Raw genomic sequence first — 27,633 nt, 5'->3', positions numbered from 1 at the left:
AAAAAAAAAAAAAAAAAAAAACGAAATTTAAAAAGCCGATGGCAAAGCGCGACGGGAAAGCCAAACGGCGCAAAGAAAAAAAATATGGAAATCGATCAGAATTCCCCTGCTAGAAAGAAGTCACTTCGGGAAGTCAAGGCGGCGGGGAAGGGAGCATCGGACTACGGGGCGCACAGGCCGCCGGGGAGGAGAAGGAGGAACTCCTCTAGCCACCCGCGCTCGATATCTCGACCAAGTGGGACCTTGAGAGAAGTTTTTCGGTGGGCGCCGTGAGCGCCCTGAAATTTTGCCAGAATGTTGCATTGTGTACGTGCATTTGTTTTCCTTAAAGGAACCCCAGACTCTTTCCCAAACATAAGAACCTTGGGTTTAGACATTCAGGTGAGAATCGTGGCAAAGGGTCGAGCAATTCTTTCCAGAAGTGTCCCTTCCCAGGGCCATTCAGGCGCCTACCCTAGCTTTCAGAGCCGGGTGTGCAGGGGAGCAAAGGTGGCAGGGCGTCCGAGGCTGAGCAGCTCCCGGACCGAGGGGGGCGCGTATTTGAGAGATGGACTTAAGATGCTCGGGGGTTGCTACCCAAGGGGAGATGGGGGGTGAGAGTTGAGGAGGCCCGGGAGAGGAACAGGGGCAGGCAGAAAAGGGCAAGTGGGAGAGCAGGGGAGCGGGCAGAGGAGAAGAAGTCACCCGAAAAAGCCGAGTTGCCGCAGAGGGAGAGGCGGAAAGCCCGGGCGAAAAAGCCGGGGGAGGGTGGTGGTGGTGGTGGAGAGAAGAGGAGGGGGGAATGGTGAAGGAGGGCGGCAGCCCAAAGTTCTCACGGCCTAGGCCTGGGGTAGACCGGACACATCCTTGGCGCTCAGTCCTGTTTCCCTTTCCTCTCGGTACCCGGGGCAGCGCCGCCCGGCCGGGCGAGTGGGTCGAGCGGGTAGGAAGCCAGCGGCGCCCAAGGGACGCTCCTAATCGCCCCGAGGACCCGCCCCCTTCTCCAGGCCCGCAGGGTCTGAGTCCTGCGTCCCCCGCCAGACCCAGCCGGCTCCGGGGCAGTTTTGCACCCGAGGGGCGGGTCTCGGAGCCTGGGAAACGCTCCGCCCAGGACCCCCGCCAGAGGAGCGGAGGGGCCGGGGAGGAGCGAGGGAGGGGCGGGAGGCGACCTAGTTAGCGAGCCCGCCCCCTCTTCGCTGGCCTGGCCGCTCGGGCCTCCCGTCCGGCCGAGCCCGCAAGGGTTAAAGGCGGCGGCAGGTGAGGTGGGCGGGGCCACGGACTCGGGGGAAAAAGGAGCGCAGGGCTGAGGATGAAGGCAGAGAGCGCGGGTGAGTCACGGGCGGAGCTGGCCTCGCTCGCTCGCTCGCTCCCTGGCTCCCGCCCGCCCGCCCTCCCGCCGGCCCTCCGCCCCTCCTCCGCCGCCCGCCGCCAGCCGCAGGGTCTGGTCGCGGCTCCCGCTCGTCTTCTGCTCCTGCCCCTCGCCGCTGGAGAGCCCGCTGGCGCGCAGGGCCCATGAGCGCCCGTCGGTAGCGCGCCAGCCTGCCGTGCCCGGGTTCCGAGCGCAGCCTCGAGGTAGGAGCCAGGGTCGGGGCGGCGAGGGGTGCGCGCTCCGGGGATCCCCTCGGAAAGATGAGTCCCGAACTCGCCGCAGCCTCCGGCGGCCTTGGGGGAGGTGGTCCTAAAGAATCAGAGGAGGCTTAGAGCCCCGGCCGAGCGACAACTGGGCCGAAGGGCGAGACGAGGGACCGAGGAGGCTGAAAACCGGGGAAACTGGAGCAACTGGGACAACCGGAGTACTGGAACCTTGAGGACTGGGAGTACGGAAGTCCTGACCACCTGAGTGCGGGTGATCGGGAGAGGGAGACGGCGGAGGAGGGAAGAAGGGTGTCTCTGCCCAGCTTCCTGCGTTGGGGAGCGGGAAGCCGAGAGTGCGTGCCCTGCTGTCTCCCTTCCCGAAACCTTGCAGGCGGGCCATTGCGTCCCAGGGCTGGACTCCCTGGCTTTGCATCGGGAGAGGCCACCCTGGAGCCTGGGTGGTTAGCCTCTCCACCCCCTAGTCCCTGGGGCAATTCCCAGACGCCAAAAGCTATTAGGGTCCCAGGCCCCACGGCTCCCGCCCAGCCCCTTCTGGGCTGCCCCGCCTGGGCCCGAGGCTCCATTCCTGCTGCTTCACCCTGTTCCTTTCTTGTGGTAAGGCAGCCGGAGCCTGAGTAGGCGCCCCAGTCCCCCTCTGCCTCCCTCCCAAACTACCAGGGCCCCCGCTCTGGTCACAGAGGCCGAAGGTGGTAGGGTCAGCCCTGCTCTGGGAAGAAGTCCCTGACCTAAACCACTGCACCTCGTTCCCCACCATCAGAGAAGGCCAGGCGCACAGACTCCGCGCCTGAAGCACCAGGGCTCCCAGGCCTTGGGGAGAGGTGGTAGGTGGTGAGAGAAAGAGGACCTTCCGGTCACGGATAAGTGGTTAAGAAGGGGGTGGACATCTTTAGGTTGCTGACAGTTTAGAGAAAGAAAGGGTTATGGATTGGGAACCCAGAGACCTGGTTCACAGGGGTACATACAGTACATATTGGTTGATTGAACAAGTAAATGAATGTCTGTTCAAGTCACTTCTCCAAATACTGCCTCAGTTTCCTCTTATTCTAAAGAAGAGGGTGGGCCTGTAGCAGTGGTTCTCAACACTTGGCTGCACATGGGAACCATCCGCAGAACTCCTAAAAAGGGGTCCATGCCGAGAATGCACCTCCTTATATAATCTGTTGGGGTAATTGGTAATTTCTGTGATTTTGGTTTTTCTTGTTGCCCTTCACTGTTCCCACTTTGACTCTGCATCCCTTACGCTGGTGACAATTTTACCTTCCTGAGCTCATTAGTAAGCTCTTCTATGGCTGACCCCCTTCTCTGGGGAAGCTGACCCCTCCCAGCTTCACATCTGAGCCTCCCCTAGGTGGGAGGAGGGCATGGGTAGCAGCCAGACAGCTAGCTGGCGCCTGTGTGGGTCAGGACAGGAGAGGAGGCTTAACTTTCTCTGGTGGGGAGACGAACGCTGGGAACTGGCACTGTGGCTGCCCCCCAGGGAGGCAAAGTCCCTGCCGGAGGGGAAGGGGTGGGGGCCAGGCATGGAAGTGGGTTTGGTGGGGCCATGGCAACCCAGCCAGGCAGAGAGCGGAGGCAAATGGTACAAAACAGTGAAACGCTCTTTCTCACTGAACATGCCTCAGGGATGGAATGAGGTCTCTTTCTCCAATGTCTCAGAACCTGCTTTGGGCTTTGGAAAGTCAGGTCACCTCCAGCTTTGAGTTTCAAAAACATACCACCACCCTCTCCTCATCTGTGTCCTGAGTTGAACTAGGGAAGCAGAGATGGGTCTTAAGTCCCCCATTGGGGGTGGCAGCCGGTCTGCAGGGGGTAAATGCCACCGCTCTTGGCGCTGGCCTGGGCACCAGGGGTGGGGATGGTTCTAGCACTGTGCTGTAGGTGTTATCTGACCTATCAGCCGGGGACCAGCCCAACTCTTGGGACGAGCTGGGTCCTGTAGGAGGGATCAGCTAGGAGAAGGTAGACTTCCCCCCTTGGCTGAGAACCTCACACCCTCAACCCTTGCTAGCACTCCCAAATTCTGTTTACTGGTCTTTAGTCCCCACTCAGAGGTGTGTTCCCCCTTTTCACCTGCGGGGCCCAGCCGCAGAGGAGGACTTTGCGGGGAGGGGATCTGGGTTAGGACTAAAAGTGAGCTGGTTACCTTCCTCACTCCACCTCTTCCTTGCCTCCTTTAGGTCCCACCTGAGGTGCCCCTGACCATCCCTGTTCCCCACCCCACTCCGGATCCCGGCAATGCTAACCGCTGTCTGCGGCTCTCTGGGCAGCCAGCACACGGACGCGCCTCACGCCTCCCCGCCGCGCCTCGACCTGCAGCCTCTCCAAACATACCAGGGCCACACGAGCCCGGAGGCCGGGGACTACCCCTCCCCGCTGCAGCCTGGAGAGCTGCAGAGCCTCCCGCTGGGCCCTGAGGTGGACTTCTCGCAGGGCTATGAGCTGCCGGGGGCCTCCTCTCGGGTAACCTGCGAGGACCTGGAAAGCGACAGTCCCTTGGCCCCGGGACCCTTTTCCAAGCTCCTGCAGCCGGACATGTCACACCATTACGAATCGTGGTTCCGGCCAACTCACCCGGGCACGGAGGATGGCTCGTGGTGGGACCTTCATCCGGGCACCAGCTGGATGGACCTCCCCCACACTCAGGGCGCGCTGACCTCACCGGGCCACCCCGGGGCGCTTCAGGCCGGCTTGGGGGGCTACGTCGGAGACCACCAGCTTTGCGCGCCGCCGCCCCACCCACACCCGCACCACCTCCTCCCGGCCGCCGGAGGGCAGCACCTCCTGGGGCCTCCCGACGGGCCTAAGGCCTTGGAAGCGGCCGCCCCGGAGTCCCAGGGGCTGGATTCCAGCCTGGATGGAGCAGCCCGGCCCAAAGGCTCCCGGCGGTCAGTGCCCCGCAGCTCCGGCCAGACCGTGTGCCGCTGCCCCAATTGCCTGGAGGCGGAGCGACTGGGGGCTCCGTGCGGGCCCGACGGCGGCAAGAAGAAGCATTTGCACAACTGCCACATCCCGGGCTGCGGGAAAGCCTACGCCAAGACGTCGCACCTGAAAGCGCACCTGCGCTGGCACAGCGGCGACCGTCCCTTCGTGTGCAACTGGCTCTTCTGCGGCAAGCGCTTCACGCGCTCCGACGAGCTGCAGCGCCACCTCCAGACCCACACGGGCACCAAGAAGTTCCCCTGTGCAGTCTGCAGCCGCGTCTTCATGCGCAGCGACCACCTGGCCAAACACATGAAAACCCACGAGGGCGCCAAAGAGGAGGCTGCCGGCGCGGCCACTGGCGAGGGCAAGGCCGGCGGAGCGGTGGAGCCCCCCGGGGGCAAAGGCAAGCGGGAGGCCGAGGGCGGCGTGGCTCCCTCCAACTGAGCTGCTCCGGTACCGCCCCCCACGCTGATCTCCCCTGGGGGCATCAGAAGAGATTCCCCCCCCCAGCCCCCCGGCCTGATGCCCTGGGGGGAGCGACTTGAGTCAGAGGAGAAGGTGGTTATTTATTGAGGGGGAGGGAAAGTGGTGCGGGGTCAGGGGGACCGGGCGCTAGGGGTTCTTTTAGTCTCTGGGGCTGGACGAGACGTGTTTGGCTGAGCTGGGCGGGGCTGCGCACGCCCCTCTGGCCTCCCCTTCCTCACTACTTCGCTCCTGTGCCCGGGCTGGGGGGGATGGGATGGGGTACCCCTACCGCGGCTGGAGGGCGGAGGGGACCTGCTGGAAGAGATGGCGCGTCCCCGGAGCAGAGAGGAGTGGGGCCGCCGCGGGCGCTGGGGATAGCTGTCTGGACACGTCCTCAGCGCCTGGGAACCGGGACATAAAAGCGCCTCCGGACCCGCCCTGCGGCCCAGGTCCCTTTCATCCCCCTTATAGTGCTTCTGTCCCTATGGTTTCCCGAGGGAGAGCTGAGGTGGGGTAGGGGAGACAGGGGTTCCCTTAGGGAGGGGTCTCTATTTGGTCGGGAGGGCTATCGGTGTAGAAATAACTCCTTTGATATGCCTCCTGGTTAACCCTTCCAAACCCTGACGGAACCATAAAGGAAGAGGAGAAGAGGCCAGAATCCCAGCCGGCTTCCCTGCCGGCTTCCCAGCCAGAGCAGTGGGGTGGAGGAGAGAGCTAGACTGGGAGGGGGAGGGCAAAATTCCCCTTCTAAAATGAGAGAAAGGGATTTGGTGAGGCAATGGAAGGAACTAACCCCTTACCTCTCTAACTCGGATTCAGTCCTTAACTCATGGTTTTTATGAAAAATAAAGTTCAGCGTAGTTCACATTCCCCATCTGTTACCTTATCTAGGTTTTCAAGGCAACCAGAAGCCCCAGCCCCCACCCTAGAATTGATGTCGTTTCTCATCCTGCATCCCCCACCCCCATCCTTTGCCTTCCCCCTTAGGGACGGAAGGAAGAGGGTTACCTGGGTTGCCTGGGGAGTAGGTGGGGTGTTCCAGCAGAGGGACCTCCAGGGGTCCCCACTCAGAGTGGAGGACTCTGCCCCTGCCCAGCCGGCTTCTACTCACTGAGAAGCTAAGTCCCACTCTTTTTTTTCTCTCCCCTCCCCTTTCTCTGCTGCCTGCAAGCCTTGCCCCTCCTGTAGAGTGTGTGTTAGGAGGCTCCTTTCTTTCCATCTCAGTTCTGGGCAGGGGGACTCCCCTTCCATATGAAGGAGGTGTTCTCCCACTGGAAGGGGTCTGCCTTCTGACGTGATGTCCAGGAAGCAGTTCCTGTCCCCTTCTTTAGATGCTAGAAATACATCCTGATTGTGATCTTGGAGTGGGGACTGGAGAGGGAAGAAGAGAGCCTAGCAGGGGTGGAGCCAGGCAAAGGGAAGGAAGCTGACAGGGGTAAGGATCTGGAACTAGTACCCCTTCTCAAGCTAGAGGTAGAGGCCCTAAGATTCCCTCTGACCTCCCTTGACCCCTTGCCCCTCTTTTCTCCACCCAGAGCCCTATGCGAGGATTAGTTGTGTATTGATTTTTAAGTTATAAGCAAAAGGTATTTTATTTAATATTAGGGCATGTGTGTGTGCATGTTGTTTGTACGTGTGTGTGTGTGTGTGTGTGTTTCTCTACTGAGCCTGGGGTCTCCAGCTAGAGAGACCCCACCTTGTTCACCCATCCAAGGTCCTAGGACTTAGGCCCACAGCATCTCTTCCTCCCTTGGGGATGCTGGAGCCCAGTCCCAGGACTGGGAACTAAATGGGAAGTGGGTCTGGGGTCTGGGTAGGAATATGCATTTGCATAGAAGGGAGCCCTTCTTAAAAGGGACAGGGTGACTCTCCCTGAGAGACTCATGGGCCTGGGGTAGTTTAAGAAGTAATGTTCTTTCTTTTTGCTCCCTCTTTTCCCTACCTCTTGCTACCCCAACCAGAGGTCCCTTTCCTTGCTGAGAGGGTTGGGGGCAGGAGAGAGCTGGCAGGGCCCACAGGTTGCCTGGCCAGGTGGAGAGAGGGGGAGAGAGGGAGGGCACCGTGGGTGTGGGATGCCTTTCTCCTCCACCCATCGAAACCAGCCACCCCCTCTCTGTGCCACCAGGACAGCCTTCCCCAGTGACCATTCTAAGGGGAACTCCCGAATGGGTGTTGGGGCGGTGGGGGGACACTGATGTTCCCCCTCTGGAGGCCTTGAGCTCTGAGGGTGTGGGTGAGGGCTTTGGATGGGTTTTCTTCTGCACCCCTCCTTTATAGATCTAGGTTGCTTGGCTGTCTACCCCCTTCTAGGCAGCCCCCTAGAGGAGAAATGTAGGATTTTTTTTTTCCTTTAACTGCTGTGAACCCACTTTGGGGGGGGAGGAGGAGGAAGAAACAGCCTGTGTTTTTTATGCCATAATAAAGTCATCAACCACATCATTGCTTCATTTGTCTTCCAGCTCTGGTTTCCTTTTTGACTCAGTGTCCCCCTGCAGTGAGGACCAGGCCGGCTGCAGGGTGGGGTGGACACTTCCTTTGATCAGCACCCCTGCTGCAGCCTCTCCTCCCTTTGTTTGGGGCCGAGCTGATGGAAGGGTCAGATCCTTCCCCAGGAGGTGGCTGGTGCGGGAGGAGGGAGGAGCTCCCTCAGGGTTGATAGCTGGGCTGACTGTCCCTGCCTGTGGATGAGAAGGTTCTAGATATTTCCTTCCTCCTCCACGTATAAGCCCCCTCTTTCCCCTCCCCTGCCAAGAACGCCGGTTCCCTGCGTTGCCAGAGAGAGCGAGAGAGCCAGCCTCCCGGCTTGGTCGGTCACCCCGCCCCCGTGGGGGTGTGATCGGTCCCTCTGGCTGTGAGTGAGGCGGGGGTGACTGACAGCGATTTCTTCACCCAGGATGATCGCTATCAGGGACAAGGCGATGAAAGGCAGCCAAGATATCTGATGGGCTCCCACCCAGCTGGAAAGTAGGAGGGAAGGACCCCGCTGTAACCCAGCTAGAGGGCCAGCCACAGTTACACAAACACAGTGCACAGCAACGCACCCTCGCTGGACCCACCGGGCGGCCTGGGATGTGCAGAAATGCCCACCGGCACACGCTCTCCCGGGTAAACGAGTAAAATGACTGCAATGAGTGAAAACCCTCGTGAGTCCAGAGGCCCAAAGCTAGGAAGGGTGACAGCGGAGCAGCTCGCGCTCCCAAGGGGCAGGCTAGCGTACTGTGTTCTTTCACCTTCCCAGCCGACATTTTGGCCACAATCGTAATCTTCCCTAGTCAGATTCCTGTTTCCCCATCCAGCCCTAACCCAATTTCCTGGAGCCAAATCTGGTACCTACGTTGGCTCATCCCATCACCTGTTTGGGAGAATCTGGGGTCACAAAGTTTAAGGCCACTTTGGGATGGGGGGGTGTCAGCATGATTTAGGGGTTACAGATGGAAGCTGACTGGTTTTGGGGGAGTAGCTCTTTGCTTTCTCTTGCTCCTGGATTTCGAAGCCCCAGAGGAGGAGGGGCAGGCCTGTGTTCCCGGGACCTCTTGCTGGCCCCACTCCATGGGGTGCCTCTTTTGTCTTCCTAGTTCTGCCGGAGTTAGACCCCAGGAACCTGGGGAGCCCTTTTCTCCTGTAGCCCATCGCTGCCCCCAGGGACAGGAGGGCAGCTGTGGGGCCGGCTGGGCCTGTCTGGGCAGGGCTGGGGCCACCCCTCCTCCCCTCGCAGCTCCTCCTGCTGACCTGCATTCTTAGCGGGGGCCTTTGGTGGGGCTCTGATGTTTGCTCACTGGCCCGCATTGGCAGTAATGCTGCTCGGCGGGCCTGCCTCCCCCCCCCCCCCCCCCCGCGCGCCACAGAGCCCAAGGCCACCACTGACCCCTCAGGTCTGGCGCCCCCAGCAGGACGATCCTGGAGGGGCCAGAGAGGAATTAGGGAAATCAGGCCATGTGGGCTGACCCTTTGGACAACCGCTTTGAGCGGCCACCTCCTCTCTTGGGAGGTGGGAGCACCGGCCGGCCCTCGAGGGTTGGTGAGTGAAATCAGGAATGGAAAAGTGACAGAGGAGCCGGCAACCTGGCAACCGCAGCCTGGGGCGGCGCTGTGGCCCACAGACACACGCTTCTCCTCAGGCCCGTTCCTGCCCCCCCGCGGGCGGCCAGGGAAGTGCAGGAGGGGGGCCGGCGCGGCTCCCCGCCGCTTTGGGTGCTCACCTTTGTAAGCACACGGCCTTGACGTTTGCTTCTGGAATGACCTCCGACAGCAACCTCACGACACCTCCCGGTCGACAGCCGAAGCAACCTTCACTTTCCATTAATTCTGGCAGGCTCGACAGCTCAGCATCCTAGCAGTATGGGTTTGGAAAGCATCTCAGGAACCGAACAGTCTGGCTGTCTTCACCCGGTAGAGGGCGTATTAGAGTCACCCATGCAGTTTCTCAAGACACCCCGATGAACTCTCCAACACCCCACCAAGTGATGTCCTTGGGGGCGTATTAGAGCCGCACTTCTCAAACTTTACACTGGGGTGCTGTTAACATGCAACTTCTGATTCAGTAGGTCTGAGGTGGGGCCCAGGATTCTGCATCTTTTTAAAAAGATTTTATTTATTTATTGGGGGGGGGTGTTGAGGGAGAGACAGAGAGAGAAGCCGACTCCCTGCTGAGCGGGGAGCCCGACGCAGGGCTCAATCTCCGGACCCCGAGATCATGACCTGCACCAAAATCCGGAGTCGGCCGCTTAACCGACTGAGCCACCCAGGCGCCCCAGATTCTGCTTTTTTTTTTTTTAAACAAGCTTCCAGGTGATGCTGGTGCTGGCAGTCCATGGAAAGAGTATGAAAGTATTCTGTTGTGCAGTGGGAGTTGTGTGGTTGAAAACGAATCCCTCGTCTCCACTCCCCACCTGTGGTTGAGAACCATTGAGATCTAGTTCAGTGCTGTCATTTTGCCACTGGGGAAACTGAGGCTTTCAAAGAAAAAGTGACCTGCTCAAAGAGACACTTCAGATCCACTGCAGAAGCAAGATGAGATGCCAGTGCTCTGAGTTTCAGGTGATGCTCTTCCCTGTTTCCAGCCCAGCTTCTAGTTAATTCTTCTCTGCAAGTAGCAGTGCCCCTTCTGAAAGTGAAGCCCATCTCCTTGGGGACAGCTCCCTCTTCAAAATCAGCCTTGGATACCTATCGGAATTAGGAAATATCTCAGATTTCAGATCCCCCAAGAGCCTGATCTGGTGCACCTGCCCAAGCCTGACTCCTGGGGAAACCTTGGCCTTTATTCCCATCCCAGGAATGACCCCAGGCTGGGATGCTGTGGCCAGGGCTCTGAGCAGCAGCCCTGACTGGTTGGCAGGATGGATGTGGGAGAAGTAGATAATCTGCAATGTCTCTCCTGTCCCCATTCCTGGCGGGCTCCACAGAGCAAGAAGGTATGAGATGTATTTGCTCAAATATTGGTTACGCAGAGGGTTTAAAGAGGAAAATGACCCGGAAAGCAGAACATTTGGGATCAGAGTCCACCCACACACCAGTATGTGCCCCCTTGGCCAAGACTTCTTTGCTGTTCTAGTTTCACTATATGTAAAGGCACCAAATCTTTGAACTAGAAATTTTCAAATTTCCTTTCAAAATTTCCTAGGAGTTTCAGCACTGTGGGGCAGAATCTACCTTTGGGGGCTCAGGTGGGTTTTGAGCATTTGTGCTCAAAAAAAAAATGCATTAGATTAAGTTATTCCTACACCTCCTGCCCCGTGACCATGACAGATCTTACGCCCTGGTAGGGGCTGGGCGTAGGTCGCACCTTTGTGATTCAAACCCGGACACCAGTAGAAGAGTTTTTTCCTCCGGATGCCCCAGCAATCCGCGCTAACAGATCTGCCCGGTTTTTCTTTCCTCTCTTTTCACGTGGGCTCCTTTCCACCCCCAGCTCCCGCTCCCCACAGTGACCCCAAGGGAAGTGCCCCCGGATTCGTTGCAGCCTTTATCCCGCCTGAAAGCGGCGCGAGCAAGGGCAGGCAGCCTAGCCCGGTTTCCGAGGCCGCTTGGCTCCCAGAAGTAGTGCTGGCGCGCGCCCTGGTGGAAAACGGAAGAACTGCAAGCGCTTGGTTCCGGCTCCGCCCCCCGGGCCAAAGCCTTCCAGGTCACCTGGGAGCCTCCGCCCAATGACCCGAAGCGGAGGCGGTGGCGCTCGGGACTAAGCGGGGATCTTGCAGGGAGAGAGGGTGAGGGGCACACCGTTTTGGGGAAGAGAGAAAGAGGGGACAGAAGAGGGGCATGGGACTCTTGGAAAGGGTGGGGTAGGGAGGGTGGGGGTCCCGCGACTGCCCCGGAGGGCCGGGCTCCCGGTCCTGGGAGCGTGCGCTCTGCGCCCGCCTGCTGCCTCCCAGCCTGGAGCCCGGGCCGAGAGCCGGTGCCTCTGCGGCGCACTGCGCACGTCGGGTGTGTGTGCGGTGCTGAGCATCCCGAATCCAACGGCAGGGTCCTCCGAGTGTCTGTTGACACTTGTTGGGAGAGGGGTCTCCCAGGGGTTGAGCCCTGGCCAGGATGGTGGAGAGGTGGCCGAGGGGGACACACTTCTCTCCCCCTGTCCCCAGATGGCTTCGTGGAACCCCGACGCCCCGTGTTCCTGCGATTGCTTCGTCTCGGTACCCCCGGCCTCCGCCGTCCCAGCCGTGATCTTTGCCAAGAACTCTGACCGGCCCCGGGACGAAGTGCAGGAGGTGGTGTTCATACCGGCCAGCACTCACGCCCCTGGGAGCCTGCTCCAGGTGGGTTAGGCGTTATGCAAGGGTCGGAGCTGTGGCCGATCTAGGCCGTCTAAGACCTTCCTCCTCTGCTCCTCACGCCCGGGAAGGCCACCGCAGGTGCTGGAAAGAGCATGACCTTCTAGTCTACCAACCTGGACCTAGACTCGCATTTAGCCTCCTTGTCTGCAAAATGGGAATACCAACACCCTCTCTGAGCGGACTCTCCCTTTCTCGCCCTTACCTGCAGTGCACCTACATTGAGGTGGACCAGGTGTCAAAGACTCACGCTGTGATCCTGAGCCGCCCGTCTTGGCTCTGGGGGGCCGAGATGGGCGCCAATGAGCATGGCGTCTGTATTGGCAATGAGGCCGTGTGGACCAAGGAGCCCGTTGGCGAGGGGGAAGCCCTGCTGGGCATGGATCTGCTCAGGTGGGGACCTGCCCTCCCTCATCGCTGCACACGGGAGGTCTGAGAGCGGAGTACTGACCCAGGCCATCCTTCCCTCCCCTATGCCGGGGTCACAGGGGGCCTCCCATCTTGGTGTCCCCTTGCCATCCCCAGAGAGGCTCTCCTGGCCCCATCTCCAGTCTGGCAAGGAGCTCCCAGGTGTGGCCACTTCCCCACCTCCCCTGGCCCAGAAATAGGGCAGTGGTTTCACATTTCTTTTTTCAATAGAAGTGCATATTTATTTATTTATTTTTCCAAATGGAATCTCCTACGAAGTCCCAGTGTATAAAGCCAGTGACAGCAGAGCAGCTCTGGTTGAAGGGAGGCTGGGTGACTCGGTGTGCTTCTCTCTCTGAGACCCTGTTTCAAGCCTCTTCATGGGACCCTCAGAGCAGAGCTGGAAAACCACTGGCCCGACTGCGCTCCATACAACCTCTGTTGGCAGATTGTTTGTGTGACGTGGGCCTCTCTGGGCTCCGTCTGTCCCCTGGGGCTTCTGTCACCCGCCGCCACCGGTACCTCACTGCCCTTCTGGTCCCTGCACCTCTCTTCATGCCAGGCTGGCCTTGGAACGGAGCCGCTCTGCCCTGGAGGCCTTGCACGTGATCGCGGGCTTGCTGGAGCGCTATGGGCAAGGGGGCAGCTGCCGGGAGGACCCTGCACCATTCTGCTACCACAACACTTTCCTACTGGCTGACCGGACGGAGGCATGGGTGCTGGAGACGGTGGGGAGGCTGTGGGCCGCACAGAGGATCCAGGGTGAGAGCCCGGCCCTGGGGCTTGCCTCCCGGAGGCGTCCCCATGTGCCAGCCTTGGGAGGCGGTGGGATGGGGGCGGGAGGGAGACAGGGCAGGGCGGATCCAGGTGCACACCTCTCGGGTAGTAGGCACCCCCCAAGGAGGTGGGAGATGAGCCCACTGGGGACCCCTTCTTCCCCCTTCATTTGCTTAAGTCCTCTTGTGCTCTAGACTGCCGCTTCCTCTGGGGAGCCTTCCTGGACTCCCTGGCAGTCAGGTTCCCCCCTTACATGCAAGCAGGTGCCTCTTCATGGCACTCACCACAGCTGCATGTTCCCATTTATCGCCATCTCCCTCCCCACGAGGGCAGGGCTGGTCTCTGCACCATGTTCTCGGCACCTGGCACAGAGTAGGCGCTTTGTGATCTGTGAGCCGTCCCCCCCACCCCCTCTGCAGAGGGCGCCCGCAACATCTCCAACCAGTTGAGCATTGGCACGGACATCTCGGCCGAACACTCGGAGCTGCGGACCCACGCCCGGGCACAGGGCTGGTGGGGTGGGCAGAGCACTTTCGACTTCGCGCAGGTCTTCTCCCTCACCCAGCAGCCGGTGCGCATGGAGGCTGCCAAAGCCCGCTTCCAGGCCGGGCGGGAGCTGCTGCGGCAGCACCAAGGTCAGTGAGGGGATGGCAGCGGGCTGGGGGCCTGGGGGGCCGCTGCGGTGCCAGCCTCTCTCCTCTCCCACGGCTTTGACCCAAGGCCAGAGGTCCCCCTTCCACCCCGGGGGCCCCTCAGCATGTCCTCCTCCACAGGGGGCATCACGGCCGAGGTGATGATGGGCATCCTCAGGAACAAGGAGAGTGGCATCTGTATGGACTCCGGAGGCTTCCGCACCACGGCCAGCATGGTGTCCATCCTGCCCCGGGACCCTGCCCAGCCCTGTGTCCACTTCCTCACCGCCACCCCGGACCCATCCAGGTGAGGGCAGTGAGGGTGGGGAAGGCAGCGGAGCGCGTGCCAGGCAGGGGGAATGAGGGGCTGTGATAGCCTTTGCTCCTTCTATCTCTGTCCCATTAGGTCAGTGTTCAAACCTTTCATCTTCGGGGCATGGGTGGCCCAGGCCCCCCAGGTGCTGTCGCCCACTTTTGGAGCACAAGACCCTGTTCGGACCCAGCCCCGATTCCAGACTCAGGTGGATCGCCGGCACACCCTTTACCGTGGACACCAGGTGGCCCTGGGGCTGATGGAGAAGGAGCAGGTAACCCCCCAGGGACTAGGGGCGACTCTGGGGCCATGACTCACTTCTCCCACCCCCAATCTGGATTCTGGAAATATGAGGGGACCTGGGAGTGGAGGAGAGACTCTAGAGTTGGGGAGAGGAGTCTCTGCCTTCAAAGCTAGCTGCCCCTGTCCTTTCTCCTGCTTGTGGGAGGTGGCAGGTATCTCCCCTCAAGCCAGAGGGAAGCCTGTGCCGGGGACTCATCTCCGCCTTTCCTGGCAGGATCGGGGGCAGCAGCTCCGGCAGAAACAACGCGATCTGGAGCAGGAAGGCCTGGAGGCTGCGCGGGGGCTGCTGGCCGGGGAGTGGGCCCCACCCCCGCAGGAGCTGGGTGCCCTCTTCCAGACCTTTGTGGAGAGGGAGAGCCAGGTGTATGCCTGAGCGCCGCAGCTCCTCCTGGCCTGGGGTGGGCACGGGACCCCTGGGGCAGCAGGATCAGCACAAGCCCTTCAGTCCCCTCAGCCTTGTTCCGGACAGCCAGCTCGGCCTTTGACTTAATAAAGTTCATTATTTCGCTGCTCAGTGAACTTGATCCCGGGTCTAGCGGGGGGTGGAAGAGCCAGGCGAGGGCAAAGGGTGGCCCTGAGCTGACGACAGGGCCTCTGATTGTCTTGCTGGGCAGCGCGGTCTTCTCACTCGGGTGATGGGGACTAGATGGAGAAAGTTGTGGCAAGGGTGTGTGAGGAGAGGTGGTCTCCCCAGGTGTGTGAACGGGTGTGGACAAGAGAACATGCCTGGCACACTATGGGGCTACTGTTTAGGGGGAATTAGAACCACGGGGTTTTGGTCCTCAGCTCGAACCTTGGAAGGGCCCTCCCTAAGGGCGACAGTGAGATGTGCCCCCCGGAAGACGGCATCTTCCACAAGGTGAGGCCTGCTCAGGGCCCAGGCAGCCAGGTGGGGACCTGAGGTGGGCCAGTCCTTTGGGTAGTTCCCGAAAGGTCAGAAACGTGTTCTTTAGAGTCGGGTTCTGTATTTCTGTGACTCCTTCCCACTGCCTTGACTGCTTGCGTCCCCTGAGATGCCCCCCAACGACATGAAAGACATACTCAGGGCCGGGAGACATTTTACTGGGGTGGGCTCCTACCACAGGTGCGGGGTCTGAGAAGGAGGGGAGGCCCACCCCATGCCCCGTTCTTCCCCATTCCTGTTCCTGGGGTATTGCTTGCAGGGACGGGGTACACTTCACTTCTTGATTCTTTTGGTCACAGTTTTGGTTGTGCCGGCGGCCCCGGCCACAGAGGCCTTGGGGGCTGTGGCTGCTCTGGTCCCCTTCTTCGCCTGGACAGTGCTTTGCTGGCTGGAAACCAGAGGGCAGGGTTTCTTGGTGGTAGAGGTGGCTTGTGGCAAGGAGGCGGGCTTGGGGGGCGTCTCCTTCCCTTGCCTGGGACTCACAGAGGGACTGCTGTCCTTAGCCACGGGCCCCCCAGGCCGCAGGGGGAGGTCAGTGAGGGTGGGCTTTGTCTCCATCCTCAGAAGGTGATCAGTCAGGGCTGCCTGCCGTCTGCGCTCCTTGTGTCTGCCCATCTCCTGCTCCAGCTCCTGGAGGAAGCCTGGGAGGGACCAAGATGGTAGATGGAGCCCCAGGCTTGGCAGGAAGGCCCTTGGCAGGAGGTCTCTGGCTGACCCCCTGAGCAAACTAACCCACTGCCATCCCTGGTGGGGAGGGGCCGGGGCTGGGGCTGGGGTGGGGAGAACGCGTCACCTGCATGCCAGGCTGATACCGGGCCCCAGTGGCACTGTCCTTCTCTGACCCAGATGCTGCCCTGGGCTTGGGGCTGCCTCCCTAGCTCTCTTAGCTTCCCCAGTGCCCCACGGGGCAGAGGGGAGTTCTAGGGAGGGTGCAGGCCTTGGAAAGCAGGGCCACCTCGCTCTGTGCAGAACGGGCCACTCAGCTCCGGGAACTCCTCCTCCTCATCGCCCGAGGCTTTCTCGTCCTCATCCGAGGTCCAGCGCTCTGCCACAGGCTGCTTGTCCAGGTCCAGGAGCAGGGGCAGGGCTTCTGTCACCAGCTCCCTGCAGGGCGGAAAGAGCAGAGGCGCCCCCGCAGGAGAGCACCCCTGGGTGGTGAGCCTGGGAGGCTGTGCAGACACAAGCCACAGCAACCGCACTGGGAGGGGTGGGGTTCACAGGCGGGGAGATGGGCCTGCGGTCAGCCCCAAAGAGCTAAGGGCTGGCTCCGTGCGGGTGGGAGAGAAAAAGCATTCCACTTGAGCTGGGGTGATGGAGGAGAAGGTGCCATGGAGGGTGACCCTGGGTTTGCAGGCTGAGAGGGAGCCTAGGAGGAGGAGCTTGGCCATCCCCCACTTCTTCCCACCCTCAGGTCCTCCTCACCTGTAGCCATCCTGGCCGGTGCAGCTGTTTCCAGTCAGGTTGAGGATGAGAAGGCTCTGGGGGAACTCATCTGCACGCACCAGGGAGAGGGGAAGGAGGCTGTCATACCCATCTTCTGGCCCAAAGCCACTGCCTCTTTGTACAGCCCAGACCCCTCCGAGGCTGTGCTGCCACTGCAAGCATAGCGAGATGGTGGCAGAGAGGAGCCCCCCCCCCCCCCCCCCCCGGCCAAGGCTCATCCCATGAGCTGGGGCCGGGGCCGGGCATTCTTACCCAGCTTTAGTGTTTCTATCAGGTTCTCAGAAAGGTCCAGAAACTGGAGATGTGGGAGGTCACGGAGGTTTTCCACCTGCTTGATTTGGTTTCCTGCCAGAGACAGGAAGCTGTGGGGGAAGGGAGGGGTGCAGAGACAGAGCTGAATCACAGAGCCGCTGGAGGCAGGGAGGAGAGCACCCAGCACCCAGCGCCCCTGGCTAAGCAGCCCGCTGATGAGTGGGGACCCATGGCCACCTGGGGTGGGGGAAGCAGAGTGGGGCTTGCTGGGCCCTCAGCAGACAACACATTAGGCTTGGAGAGGTCTGCACCAGTTCTCTGGGGCGGGACCGGGTCTCCCTCTCTCTCCCCCCTCCCCCAGGCCTGAGCCCTGAAACCACTTACCGCAAGGATGGGATGCAGGCCAGGTTCTCAATTCGCTGGATCTTATTCTGCAGAAAGCAAACGAGTTGGGGAAACTGGGTAGACTACGTCTACTGGTGCAGCCGGAGAGCCAGCACTTTGGGAATGACCCCCCTGCTCCCTGAACTGGTTCTCACTACCTGGGGATGATTTGTTTTCTCTGGGTGGATGGTGAAAGGTTTCAACTTGGGGCCTGGCTACACTTCATGACGGTATACCCTGCTCACCCCACAACCAAAGAGGGGCCTGGAAATCAAGAAGGAAACCAAGGGGCCATGGGGAAATAGCAAAGGCCTTGGTGGTGGCTTAGGTACACACAGGGGGTGAGGAATATGCATTCCTTTGATTTGCAAAGTTTAAAGGAGCTGCGTATATTCAACCTGGAGGGAACTGAAAATCAGCCAGTCAACCACCACCACCACCACCACCATCACCACCACCACCACCACCAACAAACAGCCTTCAAGGTTCTGAAGGGTGCAGAGGAGTCTTCTGGTTCCCTCTTCCACTTCTTCAAAAGAGGAAATGGGCTCAAGCTTTATATAACATGAGAGATTTAGGATGGACACCAAAAAGAACTTCGAGACCAAGAGAAGTGTCTGACAAAAACCAGTGATTTGAGAGCATGCTCAGAATATCTTTTGAGAGGATTGGTCTTTCAGTGGAAGAGAATTTCTGATTCATCTGGGAACAGTTTCTTTTCTTTTTTTTTCCTCTCCCCTCCTCTCCTCTCCTCTCCCCTCCCCTCCCCTCCCCTCCCCTCCCCTCCTCTCCTCTCCTCTCCTCTCCTCTCCTCTCCTCTCCTCCAGATTTTACTTTTAAGTAATCTCTACACCTAATGTGGGGCTTGAACTTACAACCCCGAGATCAAGAGTTGCATGCTCCACAGATAAGCCAGCCAGGCGCCCCATCTGGGAACAGTTTCAGTGAAGATCTGCCTACCTGAACGCCAGGGAATGGGCAAGATGACCTGATTGGTTGCTTTTGGATTAAACAGACTTGGTCCACAGAGGGTGAAGGGGGAGGAAGGGCAGGAGGCAAGAAGTTACCGCTTGCAGATAAAGGCTGTGAAGGTTCTGGAGGCCCTCAAGGTTCCCGATGGTGGTAATTCCCTCCCGGTCCAGGCGGACAGTCTGTAGGTCAGCCAGAGTGTGAAACCTGGAAGAACGGTCAGCAGATAGGTGTTGTAACAGAGCGCCCCTTCCGTGGTTTCTTAGCAGGGAAGATGGGAGGGGGGGAGGAAGAAAGATGTTTCAAGCTAAGTGGCTTTGATGAGATGTCAGGAACAACTTCTTGACTCATGAAGGGGTGTCCAGATCATGAAACTGGTTGATCTGGAGCCCTGGATCTTGGTCAGTAGCACTGGGAAGGATCAGAGGTGAGAGGAGTAGAGGGCCCTTGGACTGGGAAATGGGTGATAGCAGCTTATGGTTCCTGGAGAGACTCACAGGCAAGGGAAGACTTTGTTGGGCCAGCTCGGATGGTAGAAGCAGGGACCGGGGCAGAGATGAGGCAATCTCTGCAGGAGGATCCTTCCTCACTTCCCTTTTGAGTGGTCCATGGAAGGAAAAGCACTTGTTCCATTCACTCATTCATTCATCCCACATTTACTGAGTGCCCACTAGAGACAAATGAGAGTCCCTGCCCATCACTATTAGGGAAACAGGCCAAACATCTATGACAAATGGATGAAGGACACGAGTACAAGGGACTAAAGGAGTACTGTGCACTGAGTTCTGAATCCGGGGACAGGGAATGCTTCCTGGAGGAGGTGACATATAAGTAGGAGTTGACCGGGAAGGTGAGAAGGGGATGAGGAGAAGGCTTATCAAACAGAAGGAACAGTATGTGCTAATTCAGGCTTTCTCCAACTTGAATGTGCCTTTGAGTCCCTTGGGGGTCTTGTTAAAATGCAGATTCCAGTTGAGTAGGTCTGGGCTGGGCCTGAGAGTCTCCATTACTAACAGCCTCCCAGGTGATGCTGCTGAGCACGTCTGAGAGGTAGGGTGCTAATGTGTGAAAACGGGTCTTAGAGGAATTGTGGAGAACGGCAGGAAATAAGGCTGGAAAGGCAACAGAGGTCAACTCATGCTAAGGCATTTGGATTTTATTCTGGAAGTACTAGAGAGCCAAGGAAGGTTCTATCAGGATGTACCTGGTCAGATTTATCATCTAAAAGGATCACTTTGGCAACAGTACCGGGGTCCTGGACTGGGGGCAGGGAGACTAATTAGGAGTTTGTTGGAAGGTGATGGCTTAGAGCCTTGTATAAGGCAGTTGAGTGGGCATGGTAAAAAAGAAATAGAATAATGTTTAAGGAGGCAAAATCAGTTGGACATGACCACTGATTGAATGCGTGGAGTAAAGAGAGGGGCAAAGATGAGTTGACAAACCAGTACAGCTCAGGGGGCTGGTCATCCTGTGAAATCGTCCAGCACCCCTTTTCTCCCCGTGGCACTCACATCTTCTCCGACAGATCCTCATCCTCAGGGAAAGCCAAGTTCCGCTTAGTGATAAGGGCTTCAGTAATGCACACGCCCCCTTCCTCTGGACTCTGGGCAAGCTTAGCTGAGAAAAGATGAATCCGATCGTTACATTTCTTAGTCTTGGAAGCCTGACCCCACTGTTACCCAACTGTTCTACTCATCACCCCATCCCCTACTCACCTCCGGGCATGGTTTAAAGGCTACTGGCCTGGCATGGGATTAGAACGAAGGGAAAAAAGCAGACCGACTTGGACAGCCCCGGGGATGGCGGAACCCAGGAGACTTGAGGGACAAGGGAAAGTGGTTGATTCAGAGCAAATTAATGAGGTGGGGTGGAAGACAAAAGGAAATCGAGGCGGGGGCTCTGGAGTTTGAGGGGCGCAAAGGGGCTAGAAAAACTGGGGGATTGTGGGTAGAGAGTGGCCGGTGAGGATCGAAAGAAAAGAGCTGTGTCCAAGATTCTAAGCGTTGTTGCTAGGAGACTGGACGCCAGGTTGGGCGTTGGGGGCGGGGCGGGCTCGCAGACGCAAGGTTCGGCGCATGCGGATTAGTGCTCCAGCCGGCGACTTCCGGCCCCAGGACTTCCCACAATTCTTAGCTTCTTCTGTCCCTCTCGGCTCCCGTCTGTTCTTCCGGTGGCGATGGCTGCGGCCGTGGTTGGGATGCTGCGAGGGGGTCTCCTGCCCCAGGCGGGTAAGGAGCGGCCCAAGTCCTCACGGCGCGTTCCGTCCGGTGCTCTCTAGTTCTGTCTCCCCTCCTCCACTACTGATCCTCTCCCGCAATCTCTTACTCCAGAAGGCTCCCGATGACCCATGACCCCAGCTAGATCGCTAGTCTCCTCCTCCGTCTAATTCCCTGTGACTGCAGACAGTAGTAGTAAGAGAAGCGCAGCAACAACGTCAGCGACAACCACAATATTTCTTCCCTCCGCCGAGTCCCCCTTCTCTGGACTTCTGTAATCCACCACCCAGCTCTTGCTCGCCTCTAATTTCCTTTGCTTGAACCACTGCCCGCCCCGACCTTGGCGCTGTGCCACCTTTTTACGGTCTTAGCCTAAAATGTCACCTGCTGAGGCCTGCCCTGGCCACTTTCTGTAAAGCAGGTTTCCCCTGTTACATCTGTATTTTTCAGCCTGTTCATGGACCCCTTTTACCCTTCACAGTCTGTAATTTTGCATTTGTTTATGTGCTGTCTCCTGTATTAGACTTCAAACTCCGTAAGGGCAGAACCATGTTCATTCAGTATAGCCAGCAGGTGACGTGGTGCCTGGCATTAGTAGGCTTGCAATAGACGTTTGTTTAATGAATGATTTTGCGCACATAACATAGGCCAGGCACGGTGGTAAATGATTTACATGTATTATCTCATTTAAATCTTAAAGCATGTCATGGAGAAGTCATCATCATCTCCTCTTTACAGGTGAGGAAATTCAAGTTTAGACCAGTTGAGTGAGTGGTAAGGTCACAGCTAGTAAGTGCCAGAAGAGATTAAAATCTGGTTGCATCTGTGGGGCAGCTGGATGGCTCAGTCGGTTAAGCATCGGACTCTTGGTTTCGGGTCCGGTCATGATATCAGGGTGGTGAGATTGAGCCCCGCGTCGGACTCCATGCTGCTGAGCTTGGAGCCCGCTTGACATTCTCGCTCTCCCTCTGCCCCCCTCCCTTTTTCTCAAAAAAAAAAAAGAAAAAAAAAAACCAAACCCCAAAACCAACCTCGTTCTGTCTGATCCAAAGCCCGTGTTCTTAACGTAGGTTTTGTGGCTGCTGGCAAAAAAAACTCTCACCCCAGCAAACCTCCATGCTCTGTTGTTAGAGCACTCTTCCAGCTGAACTTTTCCCTGAGATCCCATCCCAATCTTAGGAAGGGCTGAAAGTGGAAAGGGCTAGCGCCAGGGTCCTTTTGTTGAAGATGAAGGGGTCACTTAGGCTTACGGCTTTCAAGTGGCTCCCTTGTCTTCTGAGGGGTGCTCGCCACTGATGCCTGTAAACCAGAACGGTGGGAAGGGAGGCTTGTCTGGGGGAGCTGTGAGGGCCGTGGAACTTCTTTTCCCCGTTGCTTCAGATCATGGGTGAAGGCTTCGGAGCAGTGCTTAGAGCAGTGGTTTTCAGTCTTCAGCATGCATCTGCAACACCTGGAGGGCGTATTACAACCGCTGTTTGCTGGGCTCCCCTCCAGTGCTCCCCTCTGATTCAGGAGGGCAGGACAGGCCCTGAGAGCTTGTGTTTCTAACAAGTTCCCAGGGGATGCTGATGTTGCTGGCTGGGTGGGGGGAGCACACCTTGAGAACCACTGGCTTAGACCAGGGGTTGGCCTCTTGTGGCAGGACTGGTCACCATGTTTTATAAATAAAGTTTTATTGGAATACAGCCGCATCTGCTTGTTTCGTATTGTCTAGGATTGCTTTCATGACACAGCGGTACGGTTGAGTAGTAGTAACAGATTGTATGGTTCTCAAACTTAAAATATTTACTATTTGGCCATTTAAGAAAGAATTTGTGGGGCGCCTGGGTGGCTCAGTGGGTTAAGCATCTGCTTTCAGCTCAGGTCATGATCCCGGGATCCTGGGATCGAGCCCTGCATCGGGCTCCCTGCAGCAGGGAGCCTGCTTCTCCCTCTCTCTCTGCCGCTCCACCCCGGCTCGTGTTCTCCATCACTTTCTCTCAGATAAGTAAATAAAATCTTAAAAAAAAGAAAAAAAATTGTTCAATCCTCTCCCCCCTTTTTTTAATGTGTTCAAAAAATACTTTCTCTCTTGTTCTCATCTTTTTTCCCCATCTCTGTGCATATAGAAGGGCTGGAGAAATGGGAGCCTCACAAGATCAAGCAGTTGACCTAAGGTCACCCATTAAAGAGAAGAGAAGTTCGGGGGACTTAGGATTTCTAGCAGACAATTCCTTGTCCCACTCTTGTGTTGTGTCTAGCTCTCTGAGCCGTGGTTGTCTTGCCCAGAGGTGGGCTTTTTCTCCATCTGAGGCCAGCTAAGGACTCCCAAAGGCTGCACGTCACAGCGTTGCTGTTTCCCCTCCCAGGCCGGCTGCCCACCCTCCAGACTGTCCGTTGTGGCTCCAAGGCTGTTACCCGCCATCGTCGTGTGATGCACTTCCAGCGGCAGAAGCTGATGGCCGTGACTGAGTATATCCCCCCAAAACCCGCTGTCAACCCACGATGCCTACCATGTCCCCCCAGGCCCCCACAGGAGGTAAGGAGGACACCGCCTGGCCTTGGTGCTGGGGTGGTGGATTGAAGTGATCTTGTCTCCGTAGCCATAATGAAGTAGATCTCCAGGACCCAGCCCTCCACGTCATTACTTCCCCTCTTTGACCCCGTGGGCCAGATGCTTTAAAATGACACATGCACTTGATTCTGCTTGGCATTTTGGGCTCTGTGGACTGGACGGGCCCACGTTTGGGTGTCACTGGGAGCTCCAGCACCCGTCCCCCAGGGAGAAAGGGGGGTCAAGGAGAAGGGCGGCTGATGTCCCCTTGGTCATCCCTTCCTGACTACAGGAGACAGGCCTTATCCGGCTCCTCCGTCGGGAGATAGATGCAGTTTTCCGAGAGAACCGAATGATAGCTGTCTGTCAGAATGTGGCTCTGAGTGCGGAGGACAAGCTTGTCATCCGGCACCGGCTGCGGAAGCACAAGATCCTGATGAAGATCTTTCCCAACCAGGTAGGGACCAGCCCTCGGGTGCAGGCGCCACGTTCCCCTGCCCCGCCAACTCAGAGCGCAGGGCCGCTCCCCAGATCGGGTCCGTTCGACCCCTCCCCCATCGCCCCGCCCTGCCAGGCCCCCGGTGCAAGCAGCCCTCCGGCCCGGTGCCTACACTGTGGTTGGGGGCCGAGGAGACTGTCAGCTGGCACCCCCGGCCTGACTTGGCCTGTCATCAGGCCACCCCTTCCTCCCACTTGTCCCCAGGAAGCCGTCTTTCCTGCTGTTCCAGGTTCTGAAGCCCTTCCTAGAGGATTCCAAGTACCAAAACCTGCTGCCCCTCTTTGTGGGGCACAACTTGCTGCTGGTCAGCGAGGAGCCCAAGGTCAAGGAGATGGTGCGAATCTTGAAGGGTGTGCCTTTCCTGCCACTGCTAGGTGAGCCAGCACCCCTGCGGGTCGAGGATGGGGTGAAGGGGCGTGGGTACCATCTGCTGAGTACATGTGGGTAAAACTGTGGACAACCTTGGGGGGACATCCTCTCACGGATGGGGCCTGAGTCAGTAGCATCATTTGTTGAGGGCTGCCTGTGTCCCTTCGGAACCTCTGTCGGCTCACTACCCTGCGCCCGCCCTCCCTCCCTCCCTCCCTCCCTTCCTTTTTAGATGTATTTATTTTAGGGAGAGAGATTGCTCAGGTAGGGGGGCGGGGTGAGGGGCAGAGGGAGGGGGGAAGGAGAGAAGCAGACTCCGTGCTGAGCGGGGAGCCCCATGCAGGGCTGGATCTCACGACCCTGAGATCATGACCCTCAGCCGAAACCAAGAGTAGAGTCCGATGTTTAACCACCTGAGCCACACCGGCACCCCGATCCTGCGTCATTTCTGCCCTTGGGAGGAAGAGGAGGGAAAGCAGAGACGGGGCTCTGCAGGCAGAGGACGTTCAGACACCTAGAGTCTAGCAGTGGGGCGCAGGAAGCCACACAGACGGAGAGACTTAAATAGCCCAGGTAAAGGGCACTGAGGGGCAGGGGGCAATGTTTCCCAGACTCCCCTGATGCTGGGGATCCTCGGAGATGATTCTCCTGTAGAGAAGACTGGTTGCCTAGGTCTCTGTGGACCACCCCCTACCCCGCTACACATACGCTCTGTGGATCCTTAAGAAAGTTGAGGAAACCATGACTTGGTGGGGGTTGGGCCAGGTGGGTGTCTTACGTGAGGGTTTTCTAGGGAAGAGTTAGGAAGCAAGGGAGGGGCTCAGTCCCAAACTGAGGGGGAGCTGGGTGGGGCAGGCGTGGGAACGAGATTTGGGGGAAGGCTGGGAGGTGGAGAAGGGCAACAGAGCACGTGTCGGAACCTGGAGCTGGAGCGTTGTTTTCAGAGGGAGGCATTTGTGGGGGCCGTGCTGACCCCGTGTTCTTCCAGGTGGCTGCATCGATGACACCATTCTCAGCAGGCAGGGCTTCATCAACTACTCCCAGCTTCCCAGCCTGGCCTCGGTGCAGGGGGAGCTGGTAGGCGGACTCACCTTCCACATGGCCCAGACCCACCTCTTGCTTCAGCACCAGCCCTTCCAGCTCACGGCCCTGCTGGACCGGTACATCCGACAGCAACAGGAGGGGGACTCCGGCACGCCGGCCAGCGGGCAGCCTGCTTCTCCTGACCCTGCTCCGAACTCATAACCAGCCCGTTGTCCCCAGCCTGCCCACAAGCACACTCTACCCCGTTGGTCGTGCCCTCGTCCATCAGCGATGTGGAAGCACTGGGGGGGGGGGGGGGAGTGGCGTTATGACCTGACTTCACTGACCCCGACTTCCTCAGATACAAGACCACCCCGGGGATGCAGAGACGCTCCATTTCCGAATGGAGGCTGGGAATCGCTGTCTTTGTCCCTAGTGTCCCCACCCTGGGGCCTCACAGGAGCAGGCTTTTGGCTCTTTGGGCCCAGGGCAGAGAAGCTGAACATGTGGGGAGGTTGCCTCTGCCTCCATGTCCTCTGTCCCTTGCTGCACGTGTCTCCCAGCCTATCCCCTCATGGGCCCGCCGTGCTGGAATGGCTCCCTCGGTACTTGTGCTAAGAGTGGCATCTCCGGAGAGCCTGTGGTCCAGCCTCTGTGCTCACTACTTGACACGCCCCGGTTCTTTTCTTCTCACCATGTCACCATATCACCCCCATTTCATGGAGAAGTTCAGTAGTCTGCCCAAGGTCATGCAGCTAATAAGAGGCCGAATAGGCCTCTCTGCGCAGAAGACCATGCCCTGAATTTCTGCCCTGGAGCTTCCTCATTAGGGTCCTGGGTGTGCCTGGATGTTCATTCTCCACCCTCGGGGCGTGTCACATTATGGAAAGGTTGGGAGCACTGACGATAAAATGAAATGCATTGTACTTCCTCTGTTTTGTTGTTTGCAAGCTTATCCTCCGTGTAGACTTATTCTCAGGGCTACCTCTGATTCTCACTTCCCCTCCTAGAAAATCCTTCCTCTTTCCGTGTCCAGGTCTCTTACCTCCCTGGACCAATCCCACAAATGGCATCTCTTACATGTTTGTCCTTTTGAAGGCAGCTGCCGGCTTTGCCCGGTAGCTAACATGTCCCAGGGGATTCTGAGCAAAAGAGCTGGGGCAAACCAGAATTCCGCATTAATGAGGGGGTCTGGAGGCTCTTGAGTGGGAGGCCTCCTCCAAATCTTGGAGAACCAGAAGTTCCTAATGAAGAAGGATGTTTAACTAGAAGCCTGCCCTTGTCCTTGATTGGAGTAGGGAACGTGGCTGTCGAACTTTCCTCCCAGACCTGGGGCAGTGCCACAGCTTCTTCCTTAGTCCTGGAGAGGCACCACTGTGACTGACAATCTCACCAGCTTTTCTGTGGCCTGGTCCAGGACCAATTTCCCACAGGGCCCAGCTCGGTGCTGTATGCCCCAGGGATGCTCGGTCAATACGAAGTGAATTAAAAGGCCCTTGAGGCTCGTGGATGTCAGAGCTGGTCTGGCCAGTGCTGCCCAGGGCCCTCCCTGACTCCCAGAACCCTGCTGGGTGCCACCACCGCCTTCCTGAGGCTGCAGGAGCTGTGCTGAGGCTCTGAATGGCCGAGAGAACAGGCATCTCCGGAGAGATGTCTAAGATCCTGTAGGGTAAACCAAGGCCTGGGTGGGGCTGAGGTTGGTGGGGGAGGTGACCCACATCCTTTCTGGATCAAAGAACCCCACATTGCACCCTTCACCTGCTGGTGATGCTTGAGGCCCCGCCATTAAAAACTCCATTTCCAGAAAGCAGCTTCACTGTCCGTAAAGCTGTCAGTCCATTTTGCATTCACTTTAATGAGGTTTAGACTTTTTTTTTTTTTTAAGATTTTATGTATTAAGGGAGCACATGTCTGCCAGTGGGGGAAGAAGCAGAGGGAGAGAGAGAATTTTTTTTTTTTAAGATTTTATTTATTTATTCAACAGAGAGACAGCCAGCGAGAGAGGGAACACAAGCAGGGGGAGTGGGAGAGGAAGAAGCAGGCTCATAGCAGAGGAGCCTGATGTGGGGCTCGATCCCAGAACGCCGGGATCACGCCCTGAGCCGAAGGCAGACGCTTAACCGCTGTGACACCCAGGCGCCCCGAGAGAGAGAATTTCAAGCAGATTCTGCGCTGAGCGCGAAGCCCGAAGCAGGGCTCATTGTCAACCCTGAGCCAAAAATCAAGTCAGATGCTTAACCGACTGGGCCACCCAGGAGTCCCAGGTTTAGACCTTTCTTAAGAGTTGATTTTTAATTAGAATCAAGTACTGAGCTGAACCCAGTACTCCAGCAGAAGAGCAGAGGCGCTCAGAAAGGGAGGCCGGGGGTCCCTGAGTTGCCTCCAGCTAGGCTTTGCTAACAGCCAGCTGGTCGCTGCTGCAGACCCCTTCCCGATCCAGAGACTGCAAGGGGGGAATTTTGTGTTACTCATAGATGCCTCCAGCCCTGGCGGGTCCTGCCCCGGTGGGCATCACCCATGATGACGGCCTCTGTGGGGGCTGCTGCCTGCCCCCCCCCCCCCCCGTGGCTGCCCTGCTGACTGCGCTGTTGGCACTGTCTACTGTGGTCCCCCAGGGGCATCCATCCCTTCCCGTCAACCTGATACCTTTGCTGGCTCCAAATTTTGCAATCTATTTTCAGATGTAAAACGAGAGGGGGGCGGTTAATAAGGAAATGGCCTTGGGTACTAAGTGGGGTCAAGGCCATGCTAGTCCGAGTAAACCCTTTACGACCACTGGCTTGAGGCCAGCATCTCCCCAGTCCTCCGTGATCTGTCTGGAACTGCGCCCAGTGGGGACTCTGCCCCCACTCCCAGGCTACCTCGGTGCTGGGGAGTCCGCT

At 58.2% G+C, this 27,633-nt stretch overlaps 4 protein-coding genes across 6 annotated transcripts; 3 read left to right on the top strand and 1 right to left on the bottom strand.

Moving 5' to 3' along the window:
* The first annotated feature begins 3,765 nt into the window (after positions 1-3,765).
* On the top strand, positions 3,766-5,063 carry SP6 (Sp6 transcription factor). Its single transcript, XM_026512284.3, has one exon. It carries the CDS (start codon positions 3,811-3,813, stop codon positions 4,939-4,941), a length of 1,131 nt encoding a protein of 376 aa, XP_026368069.1. The 5' UTR covers positions 3,766-3,810; the 3' UTR covers positions 4,942-5,063.
* A 6,024-nt stretch (positions 5,064-11,087) lies between these two features.
* On the top strand, positions 11,088-14,673 carry SCRN2 (secernin 2). Of its 3 annotated transcripts, none has more exons than XM_026513031.4 (8): positions 11,088-11,165; positions 11,538-11,711; positions 11,938-12,119; positions 12,697-12,896; positions 13,331-13,546; positions 13,685-13,850; positions 13,950-14,130; positions 14,374-14,673. In XM_026513031.4, the coding sequence occupies exons 2-8, from the start codon at positions 11,538-11,540 to the stop codon at positions 14,530-14,532; spliced, it is 1,278 nt and encodes a 425-aa protein (XP_026368816.1). In that variant the 5' UTR covers positions 11,088-11,165; the 3' UTR covers positions 14,533-14,673. The 3 variants fall into 3 exon arrangements, with proteins under 3 accessions (XP_026368816.1, XP_057174138.1, XP_057174137.1); XM_057318155.1 differs by lacking the exon at positions 11,088-11,165 and adding an exon at positions 11,286-11,382 and having other exon boundaries at positions 13,993-14,130; positions 14,374-14,461; XM_057318154.1 differs by lacking the exon at positions 11,088-11,165 and adding an exon at positions 11,287-11,382.
* Positions 14,674-15,200: 527 nt separating this feature from the next.
* On the bottom strand, positions 15,201-20,078 carry LRRC46 (leucine rich repeat containing 46). Its single transcript, XM_026513034.3, has 8 exons — positions 19,827-20,078; positions 19,623-19,728; positions 18,210-18,318; positions 17,143-17,189; positions 16,759-16,868; positions 16,486-16,555; positions 16,019-16,167; positions 15,201-15,704 (listed from the first exon to the last, which is right to left on the bottom strand). The coding sequence occupies exons 1-8, from the start codon at positions 19,834-19,836 to the stop codon at positions 15,337-15,339; spliced, it is 969 nt and encodes a 322-aa protein (XP_026368819.1). The 5' UTR covers positions 19,837-20,078; the 3' UTR covers positions 15,201-15,336.
* Positions 20,079-20,248: 170 nt separating this feature from the next.
* MRPL10 (mitochondrial ribosomal protein L10) lies at positions 20,249-25,677 on the top strand. Its single transcript, XM_026513035.4, has 5 exons — positions 20,249-20,339; positions 22,676-22,845; positions 23,153-23,317; positions 23,589-23,733; positions 24,717-25,677. Exons 1-5 carry the CDS (start codon positions 20,288-20,290, stop codon positions 24,971-24,973), a joined length of 789 nt encoding a protein of 262 aa, XP_026368820.3. The 5' UTR covers positions 20,249-20,287; the 3' UTR covers positions 24,974-25,677.
* The last annotated feature ends 1,956 nt before the right edge of the window (positions 25,678-27,633 follow it).

Source organism: Ursus arctos, unplaced genomic scaffold (assembly GCF_023065955.2).
Source record: "Ursus arctos isolate Adak ecotype North America unplaced genomic scaffold, UrsArc2.0 scaffold_24, whole genome shotgun sequence".
Classification (NCBI taxonomy): Eukaryota; Metazoa; Chordata; class Mammalia; order Carnivora; family Ursidae; genus Ursus; species Ursus arctos.
The sequence above is the reverse complement of the archived record's forward strand: the minus strand, read 5'-3'. Positions and strand labels throughout refer to the sequence as shown.

Excerpts from the sequence above, each read along its gene's own strand:
- SP6 (XM_026512284.3), top strand. The coding sequence starts at position 3,811 with ATGCTAACCGCTGTCTGCGGCTCTCTGGGCAGCCAGCACACGGACGCG.
- SCRN2 (XM_026513031.4), top strand. The coding sequence starts at position 11,538 with ATGGCTTCGTGGAACCCCGACGCCCCGTGTTCCTGCGATTGCTTCGTC. Across the intron at positions 12,120-12,696 it reads CTGGGCATGGATCTGCTCAG|GCTGGCCTTGGAACGGAGCC; the intron begins GTGGGGACCTGC and ends TCTTCATGCCAG. Across the intron at positions 14,131-14,373 it reads GGCTGATGGAGAAGGAGCAG|GATCGGGGGCAGCAGCTCCG; the intron begins GTAACCCCCCAG and ends CTTTCCTGGCAG.
- MRPL10 (XM_026513035.4), top strand. The coding sequence starts at position 20,288 with ATGGCTGCGGCCGTGGTTGGGATGCTGCGAGGGGGTCTCCTGCCCCAG. Across the intron at positions 20,340-22,675 it reads GGGTCTCCTGCCCCAGGCGG|GCCGGCTGCCCACCCTCCAG; the intron begins GTAAGGAGCGGC and ends TTCCCCTCCCAG. Across the intron at positions 22,846-23,152 it reads CCCCCAGGCCCCCACAGGAG|GAGACAGGCCTTATCCGGCT; the intron begins GTAAGGAGGACA and ends TCCTGACTACAG.
- LRRC46 (XM_026513034.3), bottom strand. Across the intron at positions 18,319-19,622 it reads GAGGATCTGTCGGAGAAGAT|GTTTCACACTCTGGCTGACC; the intron begins GTGAGTGCCACG and ends CCGTTCTTCCAG. Across the intron at positions 16,556-16,758 it reads GATAGAAACACTAAAGCTGG|ATGAGTTCCCCCAGAGCCTT; the intron begins GTAAGAATGCCC and ends TGGTGCGTGCAG.